The sequence below is a fragment of the Leptinotarsa decemlineata genome, unplaced genomic scaffold (assembly GCF_025532065.1).
Source record: "Leptinotarsa decemlineata unplaced genomic scaffold, Ldec_3_MD MMD2_tig00000010_RagTag_RagTag, whole genome shotgun sequence".
In the NCBI taxonomy this organism is placed as follows: Eukaryota; Metazoa; Arthropoda; class Insecta; order Coleoptera; family Chrysomelidae; genus Leptinotarsa; species Leptinotarsa decemlineata.
The window spans coordinates 2,697,464-2,719,998 of NW_027412538.1; the positions used below are offsets into that span (position 1 = coordinate 2,697,464).

Here is a 22,535-nt window from a genome sequence, read left to right on the forward strand (position 1 = left end):
AGTTTTACAGAATATTGTTTTCATCCCAGACAGTCGGAACGTATGAAGTGATGGATATTCTTTTTTTTTCCATTATTCAAGGGTGTCACTATCCATGAGAGAACTCAAGTGGAAGATAATTGAACACACTGAACTGAATATTTTACCTTGTCATTTCAAATTGCAACAATTTGAGTCAATTTTGTAGGTTTGAACTTGACATATACCATTTACTTTTGCAAAATATCACATTCATCTCATCTGAAACTACATTGCGAATGGAAAAGTAATATCTTGTTTGTCAGATATTCTACATATTATTAACTTTGGAATCACAAGAACAAAAGAGTATTCGATATTTTCTCAGCTACGAAGATCCCTACATTTTTATGGGATTCTTGTTCATTCACTCCACAAAAATGAGTATTTTCGAATATTTCATGAAGCTAGACAATAGATTTTCAACTCAGATGTCAACTCTGATTTCAGCTCTGATTTGATTATTGTATTCAAATCACAGCAAATCGTTAACTCAGAAAAATAAATTATGTACTTAGTATGAGCAGATATATTCTATTCGTTTAATAAACGAGAGATTTTTTGAGATTACTGTTTTGAAAGAAAATCATCAGAAACAACTACCTCTAATATGAATACGATGAGTTTTTCCCATTGAATTTGTACTCCAAACATCGGAAACATATATCATACGAAGTAACGCTACATAACATAATGAATAAAGTGAACTATAGTTCAACAAATTGGTTAGAAAAAGTTTCACCTACTCTACGTACGCAATTCAGAGATGTATGTATGTATGTGTATTACCCTGTATAAATGGTGGTTGCCATAACGAAGACAAGAAAGAAGGACAACTTGAAAGTACAAAAACTGTTATAAACCACCGATAGATCATAAAGTTTGTTCCCATTTGTTTGAAGGTGGTTGACAATGTTTCGTGGAGTATTTCATCAGTTCATTGTCTAATACAATATAATCTGATTCGAAATCCCTGGAAAAAATTAACCGAAAATAAGACTTTCATTAAACAATAAACTGAAATTACAAAGAAATAACATACAAGCAACAACCAAAAAAAAAAATATTAATAAAAGCTGAAAATTGAAAAATTAAAAAATTTTAAAATATTATCAACAGAAATTAAAAATAAAAAGATTCCAAACCAAGTTACGTCACGAAGTTTCGATTGTTAGTATTCACAATCGTCTTCGGGTGATAACTGGACTTATTCCTCCGAGATCTGACTATTTATAGGTCAATCGAGTGCTTTCACCCATCCCCTATTCCCTCACTCCGCTTCATTGGTTCTAGCGGGAGATGACCGTTTGGCGGGAGTTGGTCGTTTTTTGCTTGATTAGAGGTTTCCATATGTTACGTATCTCTACGCTAGCTTGACTAAATGCGTTGTTGGACAACATATACGCGGCTTCCTTGATTTTTTTCCTAAACCAGTGTTTCTCTTTGTGGATGATTTCAGCTTGAGCCCACTTGATGTTATGTTGATGAGTCCAGACATGCTCTGCTATTCCGGATTTACTGGTTTCTCCTCGCTGTGTGTGTTTCTTGTGCTCAGCAATGCGAACTTTCAATGGCCTCTTAGTTTCACCAATGTATGATTCTCCGCACTCGCAGGGTAAATGGAATTCTTGGAATCGCAGTCCGCGTTTGGTGGCCAGGTTTTTGTGAGGCTGCTACGGATAGTGTTCCCAGATCTGAAGCAGGTCCTGATGTTATACTTGGACCCAATACTTCTTATCCTTTCCGATAATCCTTTGATGTAGGGAAGTACAAGAACTGGTTGTGGCGGCTTCTCTCCCTTGTGGAGCTCTTGCTGTCTTCTAGCTGAAGCATGTTCTACCAGCACTCTGGAGTAACAATTCCGTTGAAGGTCATTTTTGATGATGCCTAGTTCCTTTTCGAGACCTTCCTTTGTATTACAGAGCCCGAAAGCACGGTCTAGTAGAGTTTTGATGATTCCTCTCTCAGTCGATTGATGGTGGTTGGATTTATGGTTCAGAGTGAGTTTTTGATATACAGATGTTTCCCATTTAGGGTCGGTCGTCTTCACCAATACGTCTAAGAAAGGCAATTCGTTGTGGACTTCCTTCTCCATTGTGAAAGTGATGGAAGGACTTACGTTGTTGATGTGCTTCAGGAAAGTGTCTAGTTCTGCATACTCATGGTTCCATATTATGAATGTGCCATCTACGTATCTCAACCATACTCGGGGCTTCTTGTGGGCTTCTTCAATGGCCAGAGTTTCAAACCACTCCATACATATATATATATGCTATAACCGGTGAAAATGGCGATCCCATTGGCAGTCCCTCATCTTGCGTAAAGAATTCGACCTTCAGTTGAAAGTAGCAGTTTCGTACACAGCATCCTCGTTATTCCATGATTACTTGTATCGGTAAGTTTGTTCTATGTTTCAGGTCCCCATCTTCGGATAGCTTCTTCTGCATGATTTGAAGTGCTTCTTCGACAGGAACGTTGGTGAAGAGGCTTTCCACGTCGAAACTGATCAGTCGATTCTGCTCGTTGACTTCGATTTCCCCTAGTAGTTCAACTTATATGTTGAACTACTAGGGGAAATCGCCAAAACCAATGAAGCTGAAAGAGGGAAGAGGGGATAGGTGAAAGCACTCGATTGACCTATAAATAGTCAGATCTCGGAGGAATAAGTTATCACCCGAAGACGATTGTGGATACTAACAATCGAAACGTCGTGACGTGACTTGGTTTGGAATCTTTTAATTTTATTTTTCATTTTTGTTAATGATATTCTTTAATTTTTCAATTTTCACCTTTTATTTATATTTCTTTTTTTTGTTGTTGCTTGCATGTTATTTCTTTGTAATTTTAGTTTTTTGTTCATTAAAATTGTTATTTTCGGTTAATCTTTTCATTTTTTTCAGAGATTTCAAATCAATTTATATTATATTAGACAATGGAAGTCCGAACTGATGGAAAATTTGTTCCCGTTTATTGCTATTTTCAAAGGCTCATAACAAGGACAGGTGAACTAATTCATGGTTATGGGATATTCAAATGGAAATACGGACTGAGTTTTTCATAAAGTTCAATGATTGAAATCATTTCTGGTTTCCAGCTATTCAAATTCAAAATCTTTGCGGCAATGAGTAATTAAAGTTAAGCGATATATTTGAGTGTATTGGTATACTGAAGTAATAAACCAAATTTTGTCCTACATATTCTTCAATAGGAATAGATGAGGTAATTTTATGATTTCTTTTTTCCGTTAAAGACAACGGGCATAAATTGATGAAAGTGATTACATCCAATCATGAGACATAGTAGTACTTGAAAATGCGATTGACGCAAATGATAGGAATTTTGAGAATGTAATTTCTACTGAGAATAAGTTACGTTTATGCCCTTTCACACAAAATGAACTGCAAGTACTGTTACAAAGAAAGTTGAAGAACAAAAAATCATATGTCTTTGATGAAATTCCTGCATACTTGTTGAAAAAAGTAATTCCTCTAATAATATCACCCTTGACATATCTTGCTAATTTATCCTTTGCAAATGGCGAATTTCCGGATTATATGAAAATCGGTAAAGTTTGTCCAGTTTTTAAAAAAGGGAACCCTACATGTGTTGAAAATTATCGACCCATAACTATCCCTTCAATATTCTCAAAAATTTTTGAATATAGTTACGTGGAAAGACTTAATGCACATTTACAACTGAATGACATAATTGTAACTAATTAGCATGGATTTCAGGGATCAAAGTCCACCACTACAGCTATTCACTCATTTTATGAGAACTTAACACGGCTTATGGACATGGGACAATGCCCTGTTGGGATATTTTGTGATCTCAGCAGGGCACTCGACTGTGTCGATCACAAATTACTTTTGAAAAAATTAGCCAATGTAGGCATTGAGGGTCCGGCTCTGAAATGGATGGAATCCTATTTGAGTGCCAGGCAACAATACGTCAGTATAATGGATGTCAGTGGAAATTATATAAGTACCACAAATTCTGATCGCCTTTTTATAAATATTGGTGTTCCGCAGGGATCAGTTTTGGGACCCATATTATTCTTAATTTACTCGAATGACCTAATCTTAGCAGATTCCTCTGTTCATTTCACGATATATGCGGACGATACATCCGTTCTGGTCCCGGAAACATCGAACGTGTTACTCGAGCAACAATGTAATAATGCCCTCCATAATTTACATGTATGGTTCTCTGTGAACTATCTCTTCCTAAATGCAGATAAAACAAATTGTGTACGTTTCCGTAATGGAAATAAGCAAACTGACCAAATTAATTTAAATATCAATAATAATCAGATAGATACTGTCCCATATGTAAAATTTCTTGGACTGCTCATAGATGAAAACCTAGATTGGAAAAAGCACTGCCACATGGTTATTTCAAAAATGAATTCGGTAAACTATTTGCTACGGAATCTGAGATCAGTTTTGACGGAAAAACAATTAATTATATTGTATCACGCACATGCCGAATCGCGCCTTAGATATGGATTAAGCTTTTGGGGATCTTTCACACATTTTAATAATGTATTCGTTTCTCAAAAACGGTTGATTCGATGTATTGCTGGTGTATCCCCTAGAACTAGTTGCGCATACTATTTTAAAAAATTCAATATTTTATCGCTACCATGTTTGTATATTTTTGAAGTATGTTCTTATGTTTATTGTAATTTGAATGCCTTCAGAACAAATAATCAGGTTCATGGTTTCAATACTAGAAATCGAAATGATCTTCATGTACTATTTTCTAAGAATAATATTCAGTTTAAGTCTCCTCTCGTATTGGGACAAAGATTTTTCAATAAACTCCCAGCGAACATAAAAATGTGCTCAACTATAAATGGTTTTAAGAAATTATTGAAGGACTTTTTATTATCTCATTGTTTTTATTCAGTGGACGATTACTTAAAAACAAATAGGTGACTTTAATTCTTTTTTATTGTGGAACTGTAAATTTAGATCTAAGATTTGACTAATTCTATACAAACTTCTGTTTGTCAAAAAGAAAATAAAGATTATTATTATTATTATTATTATTATTTTCTAGTACTTCTAGTAGAACTGCGATCAGAGAGTATTTCAAGTGCGGAAAACACATAATGCAGAAGATAGATTGGTAGATCAGCAGCACATGTTCAAGTAGGAAAATAAAGAAAAAGAGGTAAATGATACCACCCATCGAGGAGAAGAAAATCCAATCCTAAAAACTGCTAAAAAGACAAGGCAAGTCCAGCAACAAATGACTCCTACTGACCAACGAACAAAAGAGATTTGAGTTTCTCTAAAACTACCTCAAATCCAAGGGAGACTATTCAGCTTGAGCAGAAAAGAGTGTCAAAAAATCCCTATACGTATGTGATGGACAAGGAGAAGGAAGGAGTAGAACAACCCAGGGCTTCCAAGAATAAAAATAATGTGTTCTCATATGTGTTGATAATTTGAAAATATCAAACGTGAAATTTGAAGTTTTTCGTACTTTTGTTACTTGTTAAATTAGTTGAGACGGTTTTTTTTTCGTGAGTTATTCTCAATAAAGAGGTTGACCAATAAATGTACCATTCTCTTCCGAACCCCACAAACGTAACCCTATTTCAGATATTGAATCCGGTACAGAATAAGTCGAAAATTCTTCTTATTAAGTGAACCCAAATAATTTCCAGAAATGAATTTCACAATTTCGCCATCTTTGAGTAAAAAAATTAAGTGTTGTTTGTATCCAACTCCCTGTCCTGTTAATGGTATCTGTTTCTGTTTTTCCGTTCATCAGCTGTCGCCCCGCTACGAAAGACAACTTTCAAAAGTCGGATCTTGTGCGAGCTAAGGACAAACGAGGTCTTACGTTTCAACGTGTGATTCCTAACACGGGTATAGAAGATATATAAGTAGCGATATATTACGAATCAGTAATTTGATTATTTTACTCATATCTCAAAACTCTTTGACAATAATGGAAAAAGAAATGGGAAAAAGGCTCATAGTGGTTTAGCCATTGATATACTTCAACTCACCAGCAACATCTCTACAGTCGTCATCATAATTGAACTTGCTCGGAGATCTAGGAGACCTCGGAGATTTTGCTGGAGTAGCTCTTGCCTCAGTTTGACAGAAATTGAATATTGCCCTTTCCGGGTGGTTGGGACTGCGGCTAGGACTGATCAGCGATACTTTTGGCGATCGTGGTCCAATTTTTGGACTTGCGTAATTTGGAGATTTCGGATCCATTGGCGATTTATTTTGATCACTAGCAAGGTCTGTAAAAATAACATTTATTCAAAACATGGCCATTATTTTATCCAGTTCTTGGTACACTCAAACATTCAAGGTGATGATTCACAAAGAAAATGCTCAACTGATCCTACCAAGTAGCAGGCAGACCGTAGAGAAGAAACTATATCTCAAATCATTTCCACTTAAAAGTGTTTATGGCAATGGCTTACTATCAAGTTTTTTCCATGATGGAGTCATATAGTTTGGCGACACTGAATGAGTTGACATGAAATGGTATTTTATATTCATACAGGTCCATGACTTGGACCTCGGACAAAAAACATCTGGAGCTTTTAGGTATGATTAGATTGGAAAATAGCCCTTTGAAAGGGTTCAAGATGGTTATCCAGACCGTAATGTGTTGAGGTAATTTTCAGTGCGAAATGAAGTTGTTTTCAACAACCAGAATTAGTGAGTATGAGATTCTTTGAAACTTTTTAATTTTTTCCCATTCATATTGATAGACTTTGACTTTGATGTTTCTGAATTGGACTTTCAATTTGTTACACTCCATGACATTTTGTTATTGTATGAGTCATTGAATTTTTGGCAGAAAATGGCTTTCACGAATGAAGAAAAAAGAGATATGATACAAATTTATTACACCAAGTTTGGTTCGTTTGCAAAGCCAAAGAAAAATATGGAGACAAAATCAACAATGAAAATTTGATAAATGGATGTGTATGAGATAAGTTAGACATTGTGTCCTTTTCAATGAAAATAGAATTTTGAACAAATAACAATAATCAATTAAAATGTGAAGACAAAAGTAAATCACAGCAAATGGTCAAAATGCTAGCCTTGTTCATGATAACGCAACTGTGCCCTCCTCAATCTTCCGAACTCTCTAACAATGCTGTGTTGGAGGTCCTCAATATTTTGATATTCCCTATGACCATAAACTCTATTTTTCAGTGTACCCCATAAGAGTGTATTCATAACACTCAAGTCTGGAGACCTTGCTGGCCACCTCACTGGCTCATTATATTTCCCATCCATTTATCACCAAACATTTCAGACAGGTAATTAGATACTCGTCTGGTAATATGCGGTGGAGCACCATCATGTTGATTTTTTTATAGTTATTCAAAGGTAGATCATCCAAATAGTCTTCGAAAATAAACGTTTAAAACTGGTGATAGTTTTCTCCATTCATAATTCCGTCATATGAATGAAGACCCAAAATTCTAACTTTCTAAATTCCTGCTTACACGTTAACACTTAATCGTACTTGTGGTCGAATTTCTCGGAACAGTCTGGGATTGTTTATGCTCCAAATATGTAACTTATTGCGGTTGAATATTCCACAACTCGTGAAAGTGATTTCATCTGTCCAAATTACATTTTCCAGGTCAATCAGGTCTTCTTATTAGTCAATAACAAAATTCTAAACGCCATTTGGGATTACCTGGATGCAATTTTTGAGATATGTGTATTTTGTAACATTTTAAACCGCTTTTTTGAGATGCCTCCAAGCACTTGTATGTCAAATATTTATTTCGAAGGAAATTCAAAGTGTAAATTTCCCCGGGTTCATGTTTATCTGCAAATTAATAATTTTTATTGATAAAGACACAGTGTTTAACTTACCTCATACATACCTCGATTATCAAATTTTCTTTAGTTTCATGGTCCATTCTGTCTACGTGTTTTTTCCTCGGCTTTTCAAATGAACCAAACTCGATGAGATTGAACATAGTTCGATGTGGTTGTCGTCTTTCGGGATAAAAGTTTAAATACATTTCCGATGTCCTAACACTATTTGTAATAAATTTGTGAAAGCCATGTTTTGCCAAAACTTCAATAACTTGTACAATAACAAAATGTCTTTGAGTGTAACAAATTAAAAGTCAAATTTAGGAACATCAAAGTCAAAGCCTATGTTGATGAGAATTATTTTTTCAATATCTCCCATTTTTCGAAAAAAAATTATAATTTATTATACATCATTGAAAAAATCTGGTTCTATTCGAAACAGAAAGAATACAATGTATCGCCCATAAGAAAAAATTAAGTTGATGATGGTGGCCGGAAGACGAAACGTCGGATATCAAATCTGAAAACACCATTATGTAGCAGAAAAAAGTGACAATGTCAAAAGGCAATTCATTTTCGAATACTTCGAAAAAAAAGCCAGAAAAAAATAAAAACCATTTTCCGAAATTTCGGTTTTTTAGTTTTTTAGCAACTTTGCCCCAATTTAACCATCTCCGTATCGCTTATAGTTTCCGAGATCCCAATGGTGAGGATCGAATTTGAAACACCCTGTATAAACTTAAATGTAAAGTTTTATGTGTATTTTTTTAATATTTTCTCTCATATACAGTGCTCAGAAACTACTTTGAGTTCCTGAGACTCGTGAGTGTAATGCCAACGTTTGCATGACCAGTTACTTGTCAATCGAACATCATTATTATTATTCGTAAATTTATATTTTGTTGAAGTATTCTAATTTCCTAATATTACGAAGTACAGCTCCGTTCACTTAAGGAAGAAATATTATCCACTGTATCCACTGTGATTCCATAAATTTATAGGAGAAACTTTGAATGTTCAAGAACTTTCGTTTCCAACTGGATATGTGAATATATCATTATCTTCGCGTCCAGAAAAGTTTTTTTGAAAGAAGATGTGACAATAAATTTAAAAAAACAGTATTCAATTTTTCCAGATAATGGTGTTGTTTTGATATTCTCGAAACAATTCCCAAAGTATTTTCTATGTCTACATATTCTCTTGGGTGAAACATTGCACATCAATCATCTGCTTATCGCATTAAATTACCTCTGGTATGGTAATTGAGAGACGGGCTTCGAGGAGTTGTACAAGAAGATGGAGTGGAGTACGAAGACTTTGGCAGGACGGTGTTTTTCTTCGCTGATCGAGTCGAGCTGCTACGCGAGAAGTTGCCGAGCCCATTGTTGACTTTCATTTTTCGGGAGTTGTTGAAGATATCTAGATGATATGGGTTTCTCTGATATGTCACATTTTCGAAGTTAGCTCAGGAGAGTGTCTGAAACAAAATCTAACAATCATTATCGTTATAAAAGCAATGTTCAGTCATAAGTATACCGTCACTTCAGTATGAAACAACACTCTCCACATAAATACCAATTTTTATGTCCGTTGACAACGGGAAATCTAATTTTGTACTTGTGATGCACTATTTGGAACCTTTGGTGTAGTAATATATATTACTGGAGTTTTTCCCAATACCAAACGTCAACTTTAACACCTCGACACGTGTTTCGATCGCCAAGTATCATCTTCAAGAGGAAGACCAAACTGTTTGATATTCCTCTCAAAGATGATCACTTGATGATCGAAACATGTGTCAAGGTGTTGAAATAACGGTTTGGTGTTGGAAAATCTAATGTTCTACATAAAAATATGGCAAAACACCAACTGAATAACTCAATAAGAAAGAACAATAGGTTTACTTATGAAACATGAACTGCTTTTCATCGAATTTTTCTCCACCTTCCACGAACTGAAAAGTATAATTAATTATAATGAAAAACTTCATACAAGTGTGCAGTTCTTTCTGATTGTTGAACTTTTTCAAAATATGGTGTACCTTTTTTACTTGGAAAAGGTGTGGAAATTAGGTTTTTTCATGAACGGTACTAAAAGTTCTCTGTCCAAAAAGTTAGGGCAATAAATAATGACAGTACACAGCGCCCTCTAGATGTTACATGCAAATTAACATGAAATTATAATTTCTCACGTCAAAGAAACCCTGGGTATAAAATTTTGTGCAAACAACTTATTTTTTGCAAAAGGTATTTTTAAAAAACGAACAACACCTTGTATCTCCGAAAAGAACCATTTCCGGACACAAGTTTATATAGAAATTTTTCCTTAAATTTTCTTCAGGGATACGTCACTTGAATATATTAACATACGCATTGGACACCCTGCATTTTTCTCGAAGAAAAATATTCTGCTTTTCAATAATTTATCGTTCAATGATTTTGCCTATTGGAAAAAGCTGAGAATTTCAAGAGATCACATAAACAATGACTTAAATTTTAAAAAACATTTATCCCATTTGAGTAAAAAAGTATCTAGTAAATGTTATGAGTAATATCAAATGAACTAGGTTACACTAAAGTTAGAATTGCTTACTTTGCGTTGATCGAATCTTATATTTGCTATGGAATACCTTTCTGGGGCCATTGTAATTTACAGTTACAGAATACGATATTTGTGCTTCAGAAGAGGTCTTTGAGATACCTTACAAAGTCTAAGCCGAGAGATCACTGCAAGCCTTCATTCATCAGCTGCAAAATATTAACTGTCACCTGTTTCTACATACTGAAAACAGTATGCTTAATTCATAAAAATACAACTAGTATGTACACTCCCCGAACAAATTGTCTCAACACCAGACAGAACCATATGCTTTACTTACCTATACCAAAATTCGCTTTGCCTCAGTGTTCTCTGATTGATGAAAGTATTAAAGTATATAATACGGCAAAACAGATTTTAAACAGATTGAAGTAGATATATAATCACCTTCCTACCATTCTGAAAAATAGCACAGATATCAAAAAGTGCCGAAGAACAGTTTCAGATCTTTAAATCAAAAAAGCTCATTTTCGATCCATGAATTCTACAATGATAATCTGTAAATTCTACTTGATTTTCCAATGTTCACCTAAACTCACCTGTCTTCTTAATGTTTCATTTATGAAATAACGATGTTTGTATTTTTTATATTTTATGAAACGTATTGTATTTTTTTTATGTTTCATGACATGCATTTCATTTTTTTACAAGACTTTGTCGACAAGATACTAGTCTTCCGACAATAAAGCATATATTGATATTGATATTGACACCTATCTTGACGTTTCAGTAACCTAAATCTCTATCCGTCTTCAGAATCAGCTATTTCACAGTTTTCTGCAAACTGCTATATTTCTCAATTTTTTTCGATAGATATTGAAGTAGTTCTGACAAGTATCCTATGAAAATCCTAATTATTTGTTCGATAGAAAAATTATTAAATACGACAAGTTACTGATAAACATAAAATTTTTCTCTGAGAAGAAATTTGATTGTACGAAGTAACTTATCGTGTCAAACTATTAGTTTGTACTTACCGATGTTCCCAACAAAGAAACTTTCTGCTTTAACTCTATTATTTCGTTTTTTTTTGTACAAGTATGAAGTTCTCAACTATTAATTTTTGATAAATTGATGGATGTAGCCGTTACTACGTGGTAGAAAATCATGATGAAAAGAGAAATGAAAATTTCTTATGTTTTTTACAACTTTTATTTGTAATTAACGTTACTGCAGTTTCGTGGAAATTTCGAGCACACTCCGGACCCTTAAGCCTATAAATTCCAGATTTTTTCAACTTGTCGACCTTATCTTTGGCATTGAAAAGGAAATGACATAACTTGGCATGTGGTCTGAATGCTACTTCCACTTTTTTTTCTGAAGAAACCTGCGATTATTTCTGTTCTTTTTCTAAAATATGTTAGCGTTACCCATTTCTTGATTTCTGGTTATTTCCGGCTTTGTCGGCTGTGTAGTTATATCAATTTCCATAGCTAGATTGTCTGCAGACAAAGGCAGTGAGAATTCTCTGTGCAACATTCAATTGTAGGCTGCTAATTTATGACTGTCTGGATGGGAAGAATCGCTTGGGATGGTGATGTCTGTATAGATAGGCTGAAAACATTGAATTCAAATTAATTCTGACTGTGTGTAATGGCCAGGTGTAAGAAATTTATCTATTTCTCTATCTCTGTTTCGAGTGTGAACTGAATGTTGCTATTGGATTGTTCATGAATGTCATAAATTGGTTCAGCTGGGTAAAAAACATATTCATTTTTGGTGCAGATATGTAGACGATATTCTCGCCTGTTTCAGAGGTACTACACGACAGCTGAACCAATTTATGACATTCATGAACAATCTCAATAGCAACATTCAGTTCCCACTCGAAACAGAGATAGAGAAACAGATAAATTCCTTAGACCTGGCCATTACACACAATCAGAATAAATTTGAGTTCGTTTCCAGTAAACCTAGCTATACAGACATCACCATCCCAAGCGATTCTTTCCATCCAGACAGTCATGAATTAGCAGCCTTCAATTCAAGGTTGCACAGAGAATTTTCTTTTCTCCATTATAAACTATTTTCTTCTCCATGATTTTAAATAATTAGCTGATGATGAACCTATATAGGTTCGAAACATATACTGATTGATGGTTTTACCGTTCTAATATCTGAGAATGATAATAAATTGTGGGGACGACACAGAGTTTTTATTTTTCGCAAATCTACTGCACTCCACTTTGAGATACCTATAATGGACTTCTACCACAGGTTATCTTCATTGAAGCTGTTGTCGATTTCGGCTACACGGAACCCTGAGAATTGTTATAAAACAAAAATGTTTCCTTGGGTTCTGCCTAGTTATTCATCCCACCTTCCACACAGTATTTTATTTTTTTTAATATATGGATCAATAGTATTTGTAATGGAGAATTGAACAGAAACGTATGTATTTTTTGTACATTAATGTATTTCATCCATCATTTTCATTATTTCATATTCTACTATTGTTATTTCGTATCAAACTTTCGTGCCAAAATAATATCCACTTTTCGTCAGGACAATTATTTTATTGACAATGTCAAATTGCATTCAAAACTCTTTTTTTTTCAATAACACCATTGTCAATAAAATAATTGTCCTGACGAAAAGTGGATATTATTTTGGCACGAAAGTTTGATACGAAATAACATTGGTGACGCGACGTGATCGCGAAATGGAGGAAGAACGAAAATTGAGCCAAAGACGCACCGCTGGTTTGAATAGAAGCCTATCAACAGATTATATTTGGCCACAGAGATTCAGTGTTCCGCTCAGATTTGGTGTAACAACAGCAGTAATTAATCCCCTCATAAGCACATCTGAAAAAATACTAACAGCTGAGTCTTCAAAATCCAGGGAAAATATTGAAATATCTGACCCTAATCAAGTTGTGATAGAAAGTGACAAGGTCTCCAAGAAATCGACTAAATCTACGGAGATACGTTCTACCATGACCAACAAACAAATCCAAGCATAGTATTGCAAGTTTGGAGAGAAAGAAAAATGCAATTGAAATGGAAAAACAAAGACAAGAATTACAACAAGAGAGCAGGCGAAGAGAAAAAACGGCATATAGAGAACAATTTACGGCTTCTAAAAATGCAAGAAGACCTTCAAAATGCAGAGTTAAAAAGTATTGATGAAACCAACTTTCATGAAGATCCACGAACAAACCTGAGTGAAATATCAAAACACGAGGAAGTAGTAAAATGGATAAATGACATTCCAGATGGATTAGGTCAAACAGACACTCTTATTGTTCCGGAAACTGATGACTCCAATAATAACAAAGATATACAATTACTCTGTGAAACTATCACTAATGTTTTAAGAAACGTTACTCAAGCTACTCCATGTATAAGTAATCCAGTTGAAACAGATAAGTTCCAGAAGAGACAGCTGATGGAAAAGAACTTTCCATATTTTGACGGAAATCCCCAGGAATGGCCGCTATTTCATAACCAACTTACTAATTTAAGAAAATACTGCGGTTATTGAAACGAAGACATCATTTTGAAACTACAACGACATCTCAAAGGTGAAGCAAAGTCCTTGGTTGCTGGAATGTTACTGACTGCTGATAATGTGGACTTAGTAACCTATACTCTACAAAGAAGATTTGGCAGACCAGAATTTATTATTGAAACTATCATCACGAAAATAAAAGGTATGCCTTCCATCAGGGATAACAATTTGGAAAAGTTAATACTTTTCTCAACAGAAGTAAATAACATGATATCTATTATGAAAACCCTAGAATCCACGGGACATCTGCAGAATCCTCAATTAATCAAAAAACTACTCACTAAACTTCCTGAATTACTGAAATTGAGTTGGGGAGAAATTGTTTCGTCTGAAAGGGGTAATGTGACTCTGGAAGATTTCTCTTCATGGTTGGAAATAACAACTATAATATATATGGTTATCCGGTACCGTAAACATTATTAACATTATAAATTTAAGTTAACTAGTATAATCAAATTCTTCTTCAGAGTTCAAATAGTAGTTTCATCCTGTTGATAATATTACTATTTTAAAAACCATCAAACATATTAGATACATAATGAAAAAAAAAATAAAAAATATTACAACAACCAAATTTCCGAGACGACACCAACACAAAACAACATGAAACAAACATTTGTTTCATGTCGAAAGAACACCCACACGAAATTCGAAACGTCGGCAAAGAAACAATGTTTTCTCAAAAAAAAACTCATCCTGTTACCCAACCAACCTTTCTTCAGGATTATCAATTTCATTTCACTGAAATTTGCACATTCTCTACCACTAAGTTCATTGTTGTTGTAAGCTAACTTCCACTCGAAACTGAAAAGTTGTTATTCATCATAATTTTAATTAAAGTCTCACCAATTCAAAATGGAATATAAAAATATGAAAACTTCTTTTGGCTTCTATTCAAATTAATTAGTAATTACTTTTTTCCTTTCAATCTCTCTTGGTTTGGTGAATTCATATAATTTGCTGACGAGAACAAATCTCATGAGAATAAATGAATGGATTACATTCATTTCATTATATTCAAACTTCTGAATGCTTGTTTTGAATGTTATGATTTTGAAAATGTATAATTTTCTTCTGATATCTTCCATTATTTCTGATGAGTTATGATAGTATAAATATTTATTTACACGTTGATTATTCTTCAATATGATATTCTAAAGTTACAAGGGAGCTGCCGCCTCTAAAAATTTCGCCTACGGACAGTAGCGAAAAAAATTTGTTTCGATAATATCTTGAGAATCTGTTTAAATCTGTTGAAATATCTTTTCCGTTAATCAGATCTTTCACCTCCTTCGAACAACAACTCTCAAAAGTTGAAACCCATGCGAGCTGACGATTAACAAGGTCTTACTATTCAGCATACGGTTCCTAAGTTTTATCAATAAAATCTGTTTGAAATATATTTTTCCGTTAACCAGCTGTCGCACCCCTGCGAACGACAACCCTCAGAAGTCGAAACTTGTGCGAGCCAAGGACTAACGGGGTCTCACCTTCTAACGTGTGATTCCTAACACGGATTGGATAATATCAAGTGAAAATCGATCGTTCAGACTGGGGCTTGAACCACCGACCAACATGGTGGCCGATTTGAGTGAGTGAACAAAGCACCCACATCGAACCGGCTACCGTCCGACTAACAACGAAAGATTATTGTGAATATTCGAAAGTAAAGAACATGAGAGACTTGATAGATAAAATTGCAACCTCTGGCGTGAAACGAATCTATTGAGGATACTAATTGCACATCAAAACAAAATACTGTATTTTGGTGCGCGTTTCGCTAACCAAGTTAGAAATCTAACAATAAAACTCAAAAAACTTGTGATAGCGTTCAATTCAACGGATTCTAAAACAACTCGACATCAACGAAGATTCTACTAACGAGCTTGCACCAGTGTTTTGAAGATCCTCAACCTAGTTCATAAGAAGGATATTTTCTCCCACTTGAGTTAGCCCTTTACTCAAAAAAGGAAAACAATCTTCCTGAAATGAAACACAGACTACTTCGATTACTTTCTTTTTCAATGCCAGAGTATCGTCATATGTTAACCAACTCACAAAAAAATATTAAAACCTTTGATCTTAACCGTGTTCAGTAATACAGAGAGACGCGGAGGAGGGATTTTATAATACTTAGTGATGAAAATCTAGAAGAAATTCTAGCTAGAGCAACAGTAACCAAGGCGGGTTGGCTGTACCTGTTCATCTTTCACTGCCTGAATCACTGTTCATGCTGTTTTTGGCGAGTGCATTGGCTTGGGATATGGGGGTTGAGCAAACCGACCATCGGATGCTTGCTTCCACGTAGCCCCGCTGGATACAGGAATGACAGAGTCACTTGTGGTGATTCCCTAACTGAATGGCATCCCAACGATGGCTTAATCCTAAGGTGTGTGTATCCGTGCCGAGAGGATGAATGACACTGAGCCTATCAGCTGTCTCTACGCAACCTTCGAGATACCGGGCGCCCTCTCGTCGTACCATCGCCTGGTCACGGTAATGTGGGGCTCTGCCGTGATTGACCTTCTTTCCCTAGCTACTCGTGGTACTTTTATGGACAGAGTAAACTTAAAAATTCTTTCTGATGCTGAGTCTACAGAGGAGATTGATGTCGAGCTTACGACTCCAACTGACCTCCCTGTAAATTTAGATCAGGAGCGAGAGCTTCTCAACTCTCCATCTCCTGATCCAATAACTGAACCTAAAAAAAGGTTTGGTTGTGCAGCAAGGAAACAACTGAGTCGTCTCCTCAAGAGCGGAGTACCTTATGAAACTGCCTTGCACCAAATTCTTGAGTGGCGTACGCAGAATTTGTCTCAGGTGGGGGAACAAACTCTTCTCCAAAACCAGAGGCGAAAAAGCCCTGCACGGTTGAATCTGAGGCTTCGTCAGGTGTAGCTGACGTACAAAAACCCTCATATGGGAAAATTGTCGCGCGTATCAAGTGGAAATCTTGCACCTTGACTATCCGACTACCTCATTAACGGGGAGAAGGTAATATTAAGAGCAGATAGTTCTTGGTTCACAGATGGATCAAAAACACCTTCCGGTTCTGGTTCTATTCAATTGTGTGCGGAGAGATTGGATAAATCCAACCCCACTCACAAGTTAATAAAAATATTCTCGGACAGTCAAGCGGCGCGCGGCGTTGGAAGCTCTTGGCTCCCACCGAGCAGCGTCTAAATTGGTAGCAAACTGCCAAAAAAAGACTCTGTCTGGATTCCTGGCCATACTGGCCTGGAAGACAATGAAGTTGCTGACTCTCTTACAAAGGAGGGTGCTGCAAACGGCTTCACTGGACCAGAACCTGTCATTGGCATCGCTTTGGGCTTTGCCAAACAAACACTTAACACCTGGATGGCTAGAAAAGGTATGGACTTCTGGCGGAATCTTCCAGGATTGGCTCATTCCAAGGCGTTTATTCACCCTTCGAAGCTTGATTCCAAACAGTTGTTGGATGAACTACGATGTCTAACAGGCCTTCTCACAGGTCACTGTCATTTGAATCATCACATGCAGAGACTTGGACTGTCGGAAGACAGTATGTGTCGCCTGTCTGGAAAATGATGAAACTGCAGAGCATATACTTTGTGGCTGCCCCGCTGGGGACCGAATCAGATTCTTTGTGTTCGACAGATCCGTACTCTCACCGTCTGACCTGAAAGACCACTCACCATACAAACTAATCGGCTTCGTCAAGAAGCTGGGTTTATTTGGCCGAGTGTGAATAGGTGAGAACCACAATAAACCCTTATGGGTTGCGGTGGAGGGTCGAATAGACCCACTCACTTCAGACCTACCTACCTCATTAACGATGAAACAGCAGAGCATATACTTTGTGCCTGCCCCGCTAGGGAACGAATCAGGTTTTTAGAGTTTGGCAGAGCCGTACGTTCACCATCTGACCTGAAAGACCACTCACCTTACACAGTTATTGGCTTCGTTGAGAAGCTGGGTTTATTTGCGGGTTGCGGTGGAAGGTCGAATAGACCCACTCACTTTGGACCTAAATTGACCTAACCTAACAGTAACCAAATAGAATTGATTGCTACGCAAACGCTGTTTTGAACTAAAAAGTGCTATACAAATCATCAACAGCGGCTGTTGTTACTGCAAAGCAGTAGTGATCCCAAAATTACTTCAATTTCTCACTTTAGCATAAAAAATCTGACCCTGAGGTCAGACCCAACAGATTTTCACAATAGATTCGTAGTAAAATGTTCAGTGAAGCATAATATAAACTATAACCTCACCTAGCCCACAGGTGTAGTAACTGCAACAAAAGCTAGATATATTTGGGCCGGACAAAATTTTCCTTACAAGTTATCATTTTCAGTAATGGAAAGGAAAGGTAATACTGTTGCATCACTTGTTTACGAGTCGGTGCTACCAATTTTTTCAAATGGAAAGGGGGGTCATGTGAGAACTTGTTCATTTCAGAACTCATAGATAGAAAAGCAGGAGTTTTTGCAAAAGAATTTCCCCAGAAACATATCCTAACATGAGTAGATCAAGCTGATTCCGTAACATAAATTCGTAATTTTATGAACGAATTGTGTGTTTTTTTATATGATGTTATTCAAATTTGATATTGAAGAGCTGATGAGGCGAGTGTCTTACGGCGAAACATCGGATATCTACCAGTGAGGATGACAGTGTTCCATTAAAGTGAAATTTTACCTCTTTCATTCAATATAATCTGTAAGAATCCTGTGAATGATATCCGATTCAATTTCATAACGAATGTGTGGAATACAAGCTGAATAGAGGAAAGTGTTCTTTGTATATTTCAGTGTTCATATAAAAGTATTTGTTTTGAAATTATTTTTCTTTCCTGTAATTGAATGTTTATATGAAACTAGCTGTTTCATGAAGGCTTTCAGTTTCAGTTTGTCTCTGAAAGTTACTTCTTTGCATGATTTGGACATCTTTATATAGAATTACTTTTGTGAAATTGAACGATAAGCCAAAACTTTTCTTTCCCAAAAAACTACTCTTTCCAAAAATATATCCCTTTCTGTTTAAATTAGATTCCTTTGGCTGGGATTTAATCAAATAAGCGAATAAATGTCATTACGATGTTTTCGATGACATGAGTATATCAAACTCATTCTTTGACATGAAGCTATGATGTTTTGAAAGAATTGTGTGTTTTTTCTCTTAATGTTATCCATATCTAGTACTGAAAAGCTAATAATGCAGGTGTCTTATGGCAAAACATCGGATATCTACCAGTGAGGATGAAAGTGTTCAATTTGAGTGAAATATTACCTCTTTCATTCAATATATTGTGTAGGAATCCTGTGGATGATATCTGATTCAATTCCATAACGAATACGTGCAATTCAAACTGAAAAGAGGAAAGTGTTTTTTGTATAATTCAGTGTTCATATGAAAGCATTTGATTTGAAAGCATTTTTCATTCGTGTAATTCAATGTTTATATGAAAGTAGCTGTTTCGTGAAGGCTTTTTCTTCCAGTTTGTGTCTGAAAGTTTCTTCTTCGCATGATTTACACACCTTTGTGTAAAATTACTTTGTGAAATGGATTGCTGAGCAAAAACCTTTCCTTTCGAAAAAACTAACCTCTTCTGAAAACATACCCCTTCCAATTCAAACAAGATTCCTTTGGCATGTCAAATAACCGAATGAATGTAATTTTGATGTCATCGTTGACATGAGTTGATCAAACTCATTCCTTGACATGAAGTCGTGATGTTATGAAAGAATTGTGTGTTTTTTCTTTTAATGTTATCCATATCTGGTACTGAAGAGCTGATAATTCAGATGTCTTACAGCAGAATATCGGATGTCTATCATTGGTGATGACGAGAGTTCCATGTGAGTGAAATTTTACCTCTTCCATTCAATATATTATGTAGGAATCCTGTGAAAGGAATCTGATTCAATTCCATAACGAATGTGTGAAATACAAATGTCTTTTCGTGTAATACAATATTTATATGAGAGTAGCTGTTTCGATAAAGCTTTTTCTTCCAGTTTGTTTCTGAAATGTACTCTTTTGCACGATCTAAGCATCTTTGTATGGAGTTACTTTTTTAAATTGAATTCTTTCTTCCTTTCTCTGGAAGTTTCCCTCATTTGTGGGATTGGCCGCGGTGGTAGTGCGCCCGACTCACGATCAGAAGGCCGTGGGTTCGATTCCCCCCTCGACCAGATATTTTTCTCAAGATAATTCATCTGGCTGAAGCTGGGATGATTCTGCAACCGTGTTAGGAGTCACACGTTGAAAGTTAAGAGCTCGTTAGTCCTTAGCTCGCACAAGTTTCTCAATTTGAATTGAATGAATGTCATAACGATGTCATCGATGAAATAAGCAGATCAAGCTTATTCCGTGACATTCAAAATCGTAATTCATAAATGAATTGTGTGTATTTTCTATAATGTTATCCAATTTGGTACTGAAGAGCCTTGGGGCAAGTGTCTTAAGACGAAGCATCGATGTATAACAGTGAGGATGACAGTGTTCCATGTAAGTGTAATTTGTTACCATTCATTCAAAGTAGAACTCATGTGAATGATATCTGATTTTTATTCCACAACGAATGTTTGAAATACAAACTGAGTTGAGAAAAGTATCTTCTATATAATTCAGTGTTCATATAGAAGTATTTGTTTCGAAAGAATTATATGAAAGTAGCTGTTTTAGAAGGACTTTCTTTCAGTTTGTGTCTGAAAGTTACTTCTTTGTATGATCTACACATCTATGTATTGAGTTACTTATTTTCAAATTGATTACTTCCTTCCTTTCTTTGGAAGATTCCCTCATCTTTTTTTTATCAAGATGCAGTAGTAGAAAGCCAAAAACTTTCTTTCCCAAAAAGTTTCTCAAGTTCTGAGAGTTGTCGTTCGTATGGGGGAGACAGCTGATTAACAGATTAACAGATTTTTTTATAACAAGTTGAAAGCCAAAACCTTTCTTTCTCAGAAATTTACCTCTCCTAAAAATATACCTCTTTCGATTAAAATATTTTTTTGTTATGTTTATTAGAGGGAGATTCACATCCCGCACAATTTAACGCATTTTCTGCATGAGAAATCATTTATCGTAAATAAATCGATAGATAAAAAATGACTCACGTGTAACTTCAAGAAAGCTTATCTTGTTTCGATGCCACCAATAAAAAATCAATCACTTCAGGTAAATTGAAAAACAAGATGGATTGCAGGTAGCGAGATCCCAATATAGCAGGAGCTTTATTTCTCTTGCACTTCCTGCTTCGGAGACCAGTCCATTCAAGGCCTGTCGGAAGAGGCAATTTCGAGCAATTTGACTGCCATTGTCTTTCCTCTGTCAGATACAATTGCGTTATCTAACGTGATGAAGGCAATAAGTTTCAAACAAGGAACAACTCGATTCTGAACTAATAAGAAAGGGGTAGTTTGATGTGAAAGTTAGTTCTGCTAATTGGGCATTCAAGCTCGCCTCTACAAGTTTTTGTGAATCCCAACTTCATAATATATTCATTGTCCATATTGAAAAAGGCGATGTAAACAATTTAAGGAATTTATGAGGGCATTTCCCAATATAAACGATAAATAAGAGGACTGTTCAAAAAATACGGTAAATCTTCAGATTTCGCGGGCTGGGTATATTTGCGTGTTCGGTGATTTTCTACTATCGTGAAAATTGAGGAGTTTGCATAAAATGTGTAAAAAATGGAATTGGGTGCTCAAAGTACTATAGGAAAGTAGATGAAAAAAAGTTCGGAGTTAAAATGGTGGGTGCTGACTGGAGTGGTATTTTATATTGCAACAATCTTGATCTTGGAGTAAACGAGTCCATAGATATCATGAAAACTAATTTAGAAGAATGTTCGAGGTACATCAAACTGAACAGCAAACAAAGAAAAGAAATAAATGGATACCTGGATGCTTGATCAATTCTGTAAACAAAAAAAATAGCATGTATCGAAAACTCAGAAAAAATCCAAATGATATCGTTTCACATGAAGAATAACAGGCTCATAAGAAAATATTCAATAAGCTCATTAGGGAAACAAAAAATGAATACTATAGGAATTGTATTGAAAATAGGGGTAATGATTCAAAAAAATGTGGGAAATTGTTAATGAAATATTAACCGACCAAGATCCTACACCTATTAACTTGATAAAAACAAAAATAACAAACTTGTCAAGCACCCGGTTGAAATAACAAATAGTTTCAACAATTATTTCATTTCTGTAGGTGGAAATTTGGTGCGAAAAATAAATATAAATCCAGACTATTCCGAAAGGAAGAGTATATGTAACCACTCCGTTTTTCTGCAACCTACAAGTGAAAACGAGATAAAATATATTATAACACAACTCAAAAATGAAAGATCTCCTGGCTAAGATGATATCCAAGCAGAATATCTGAAACTTGCGTCTGATTGTATATCGAAATCACTTACACATATATAAAAGTGGAGAAAAAACCCATGTAGCAAAATATAGACCAATCTCACTTACAACTAGTCTTGCTAAAGTTTTCGAGAAGGTTATTCAAAAGAGATTGAATATGTTTCTTGAAACACACCAGTTGTCAAAATCACAACACGGCTTCAGAGAGAATATGTCCA

At 35.4% G+C, this 22,535-nt stretch overlaps 1 protein-coding gene across 2 annotated transcripts in view; it reads right to left on the reverse strand.

Moving 5' to 3' along the window:
- Nucleotides 1-22,535, reverse strand: part of LOC111511679 (uncharacterized) — a 295,428-nt gene that overhangs the window by 240,707 nt on the left and 32,186 nt on the right. For both annotated transcript variants that reach the window (XM_074171265.1, XM_074171266.1), the window contains exons 2-3: nt 9,087-9,315; nt 6,044-6,286 (exon numbers count right to left, since the gene is read on the reverse strand). In XM_074171265.1, the coding sequence (XP_074027366.1) occupies nt 6,044-6,286; nt 9,087-9,234 (391 nt within the window). In that variant the 5' untranslated portion in view covers nt 9,235-9,315. The remainder of the gene's footprint in view (nt 1-6,043; nt 6,287-9,086; nt 9,316-22,535) is intronic.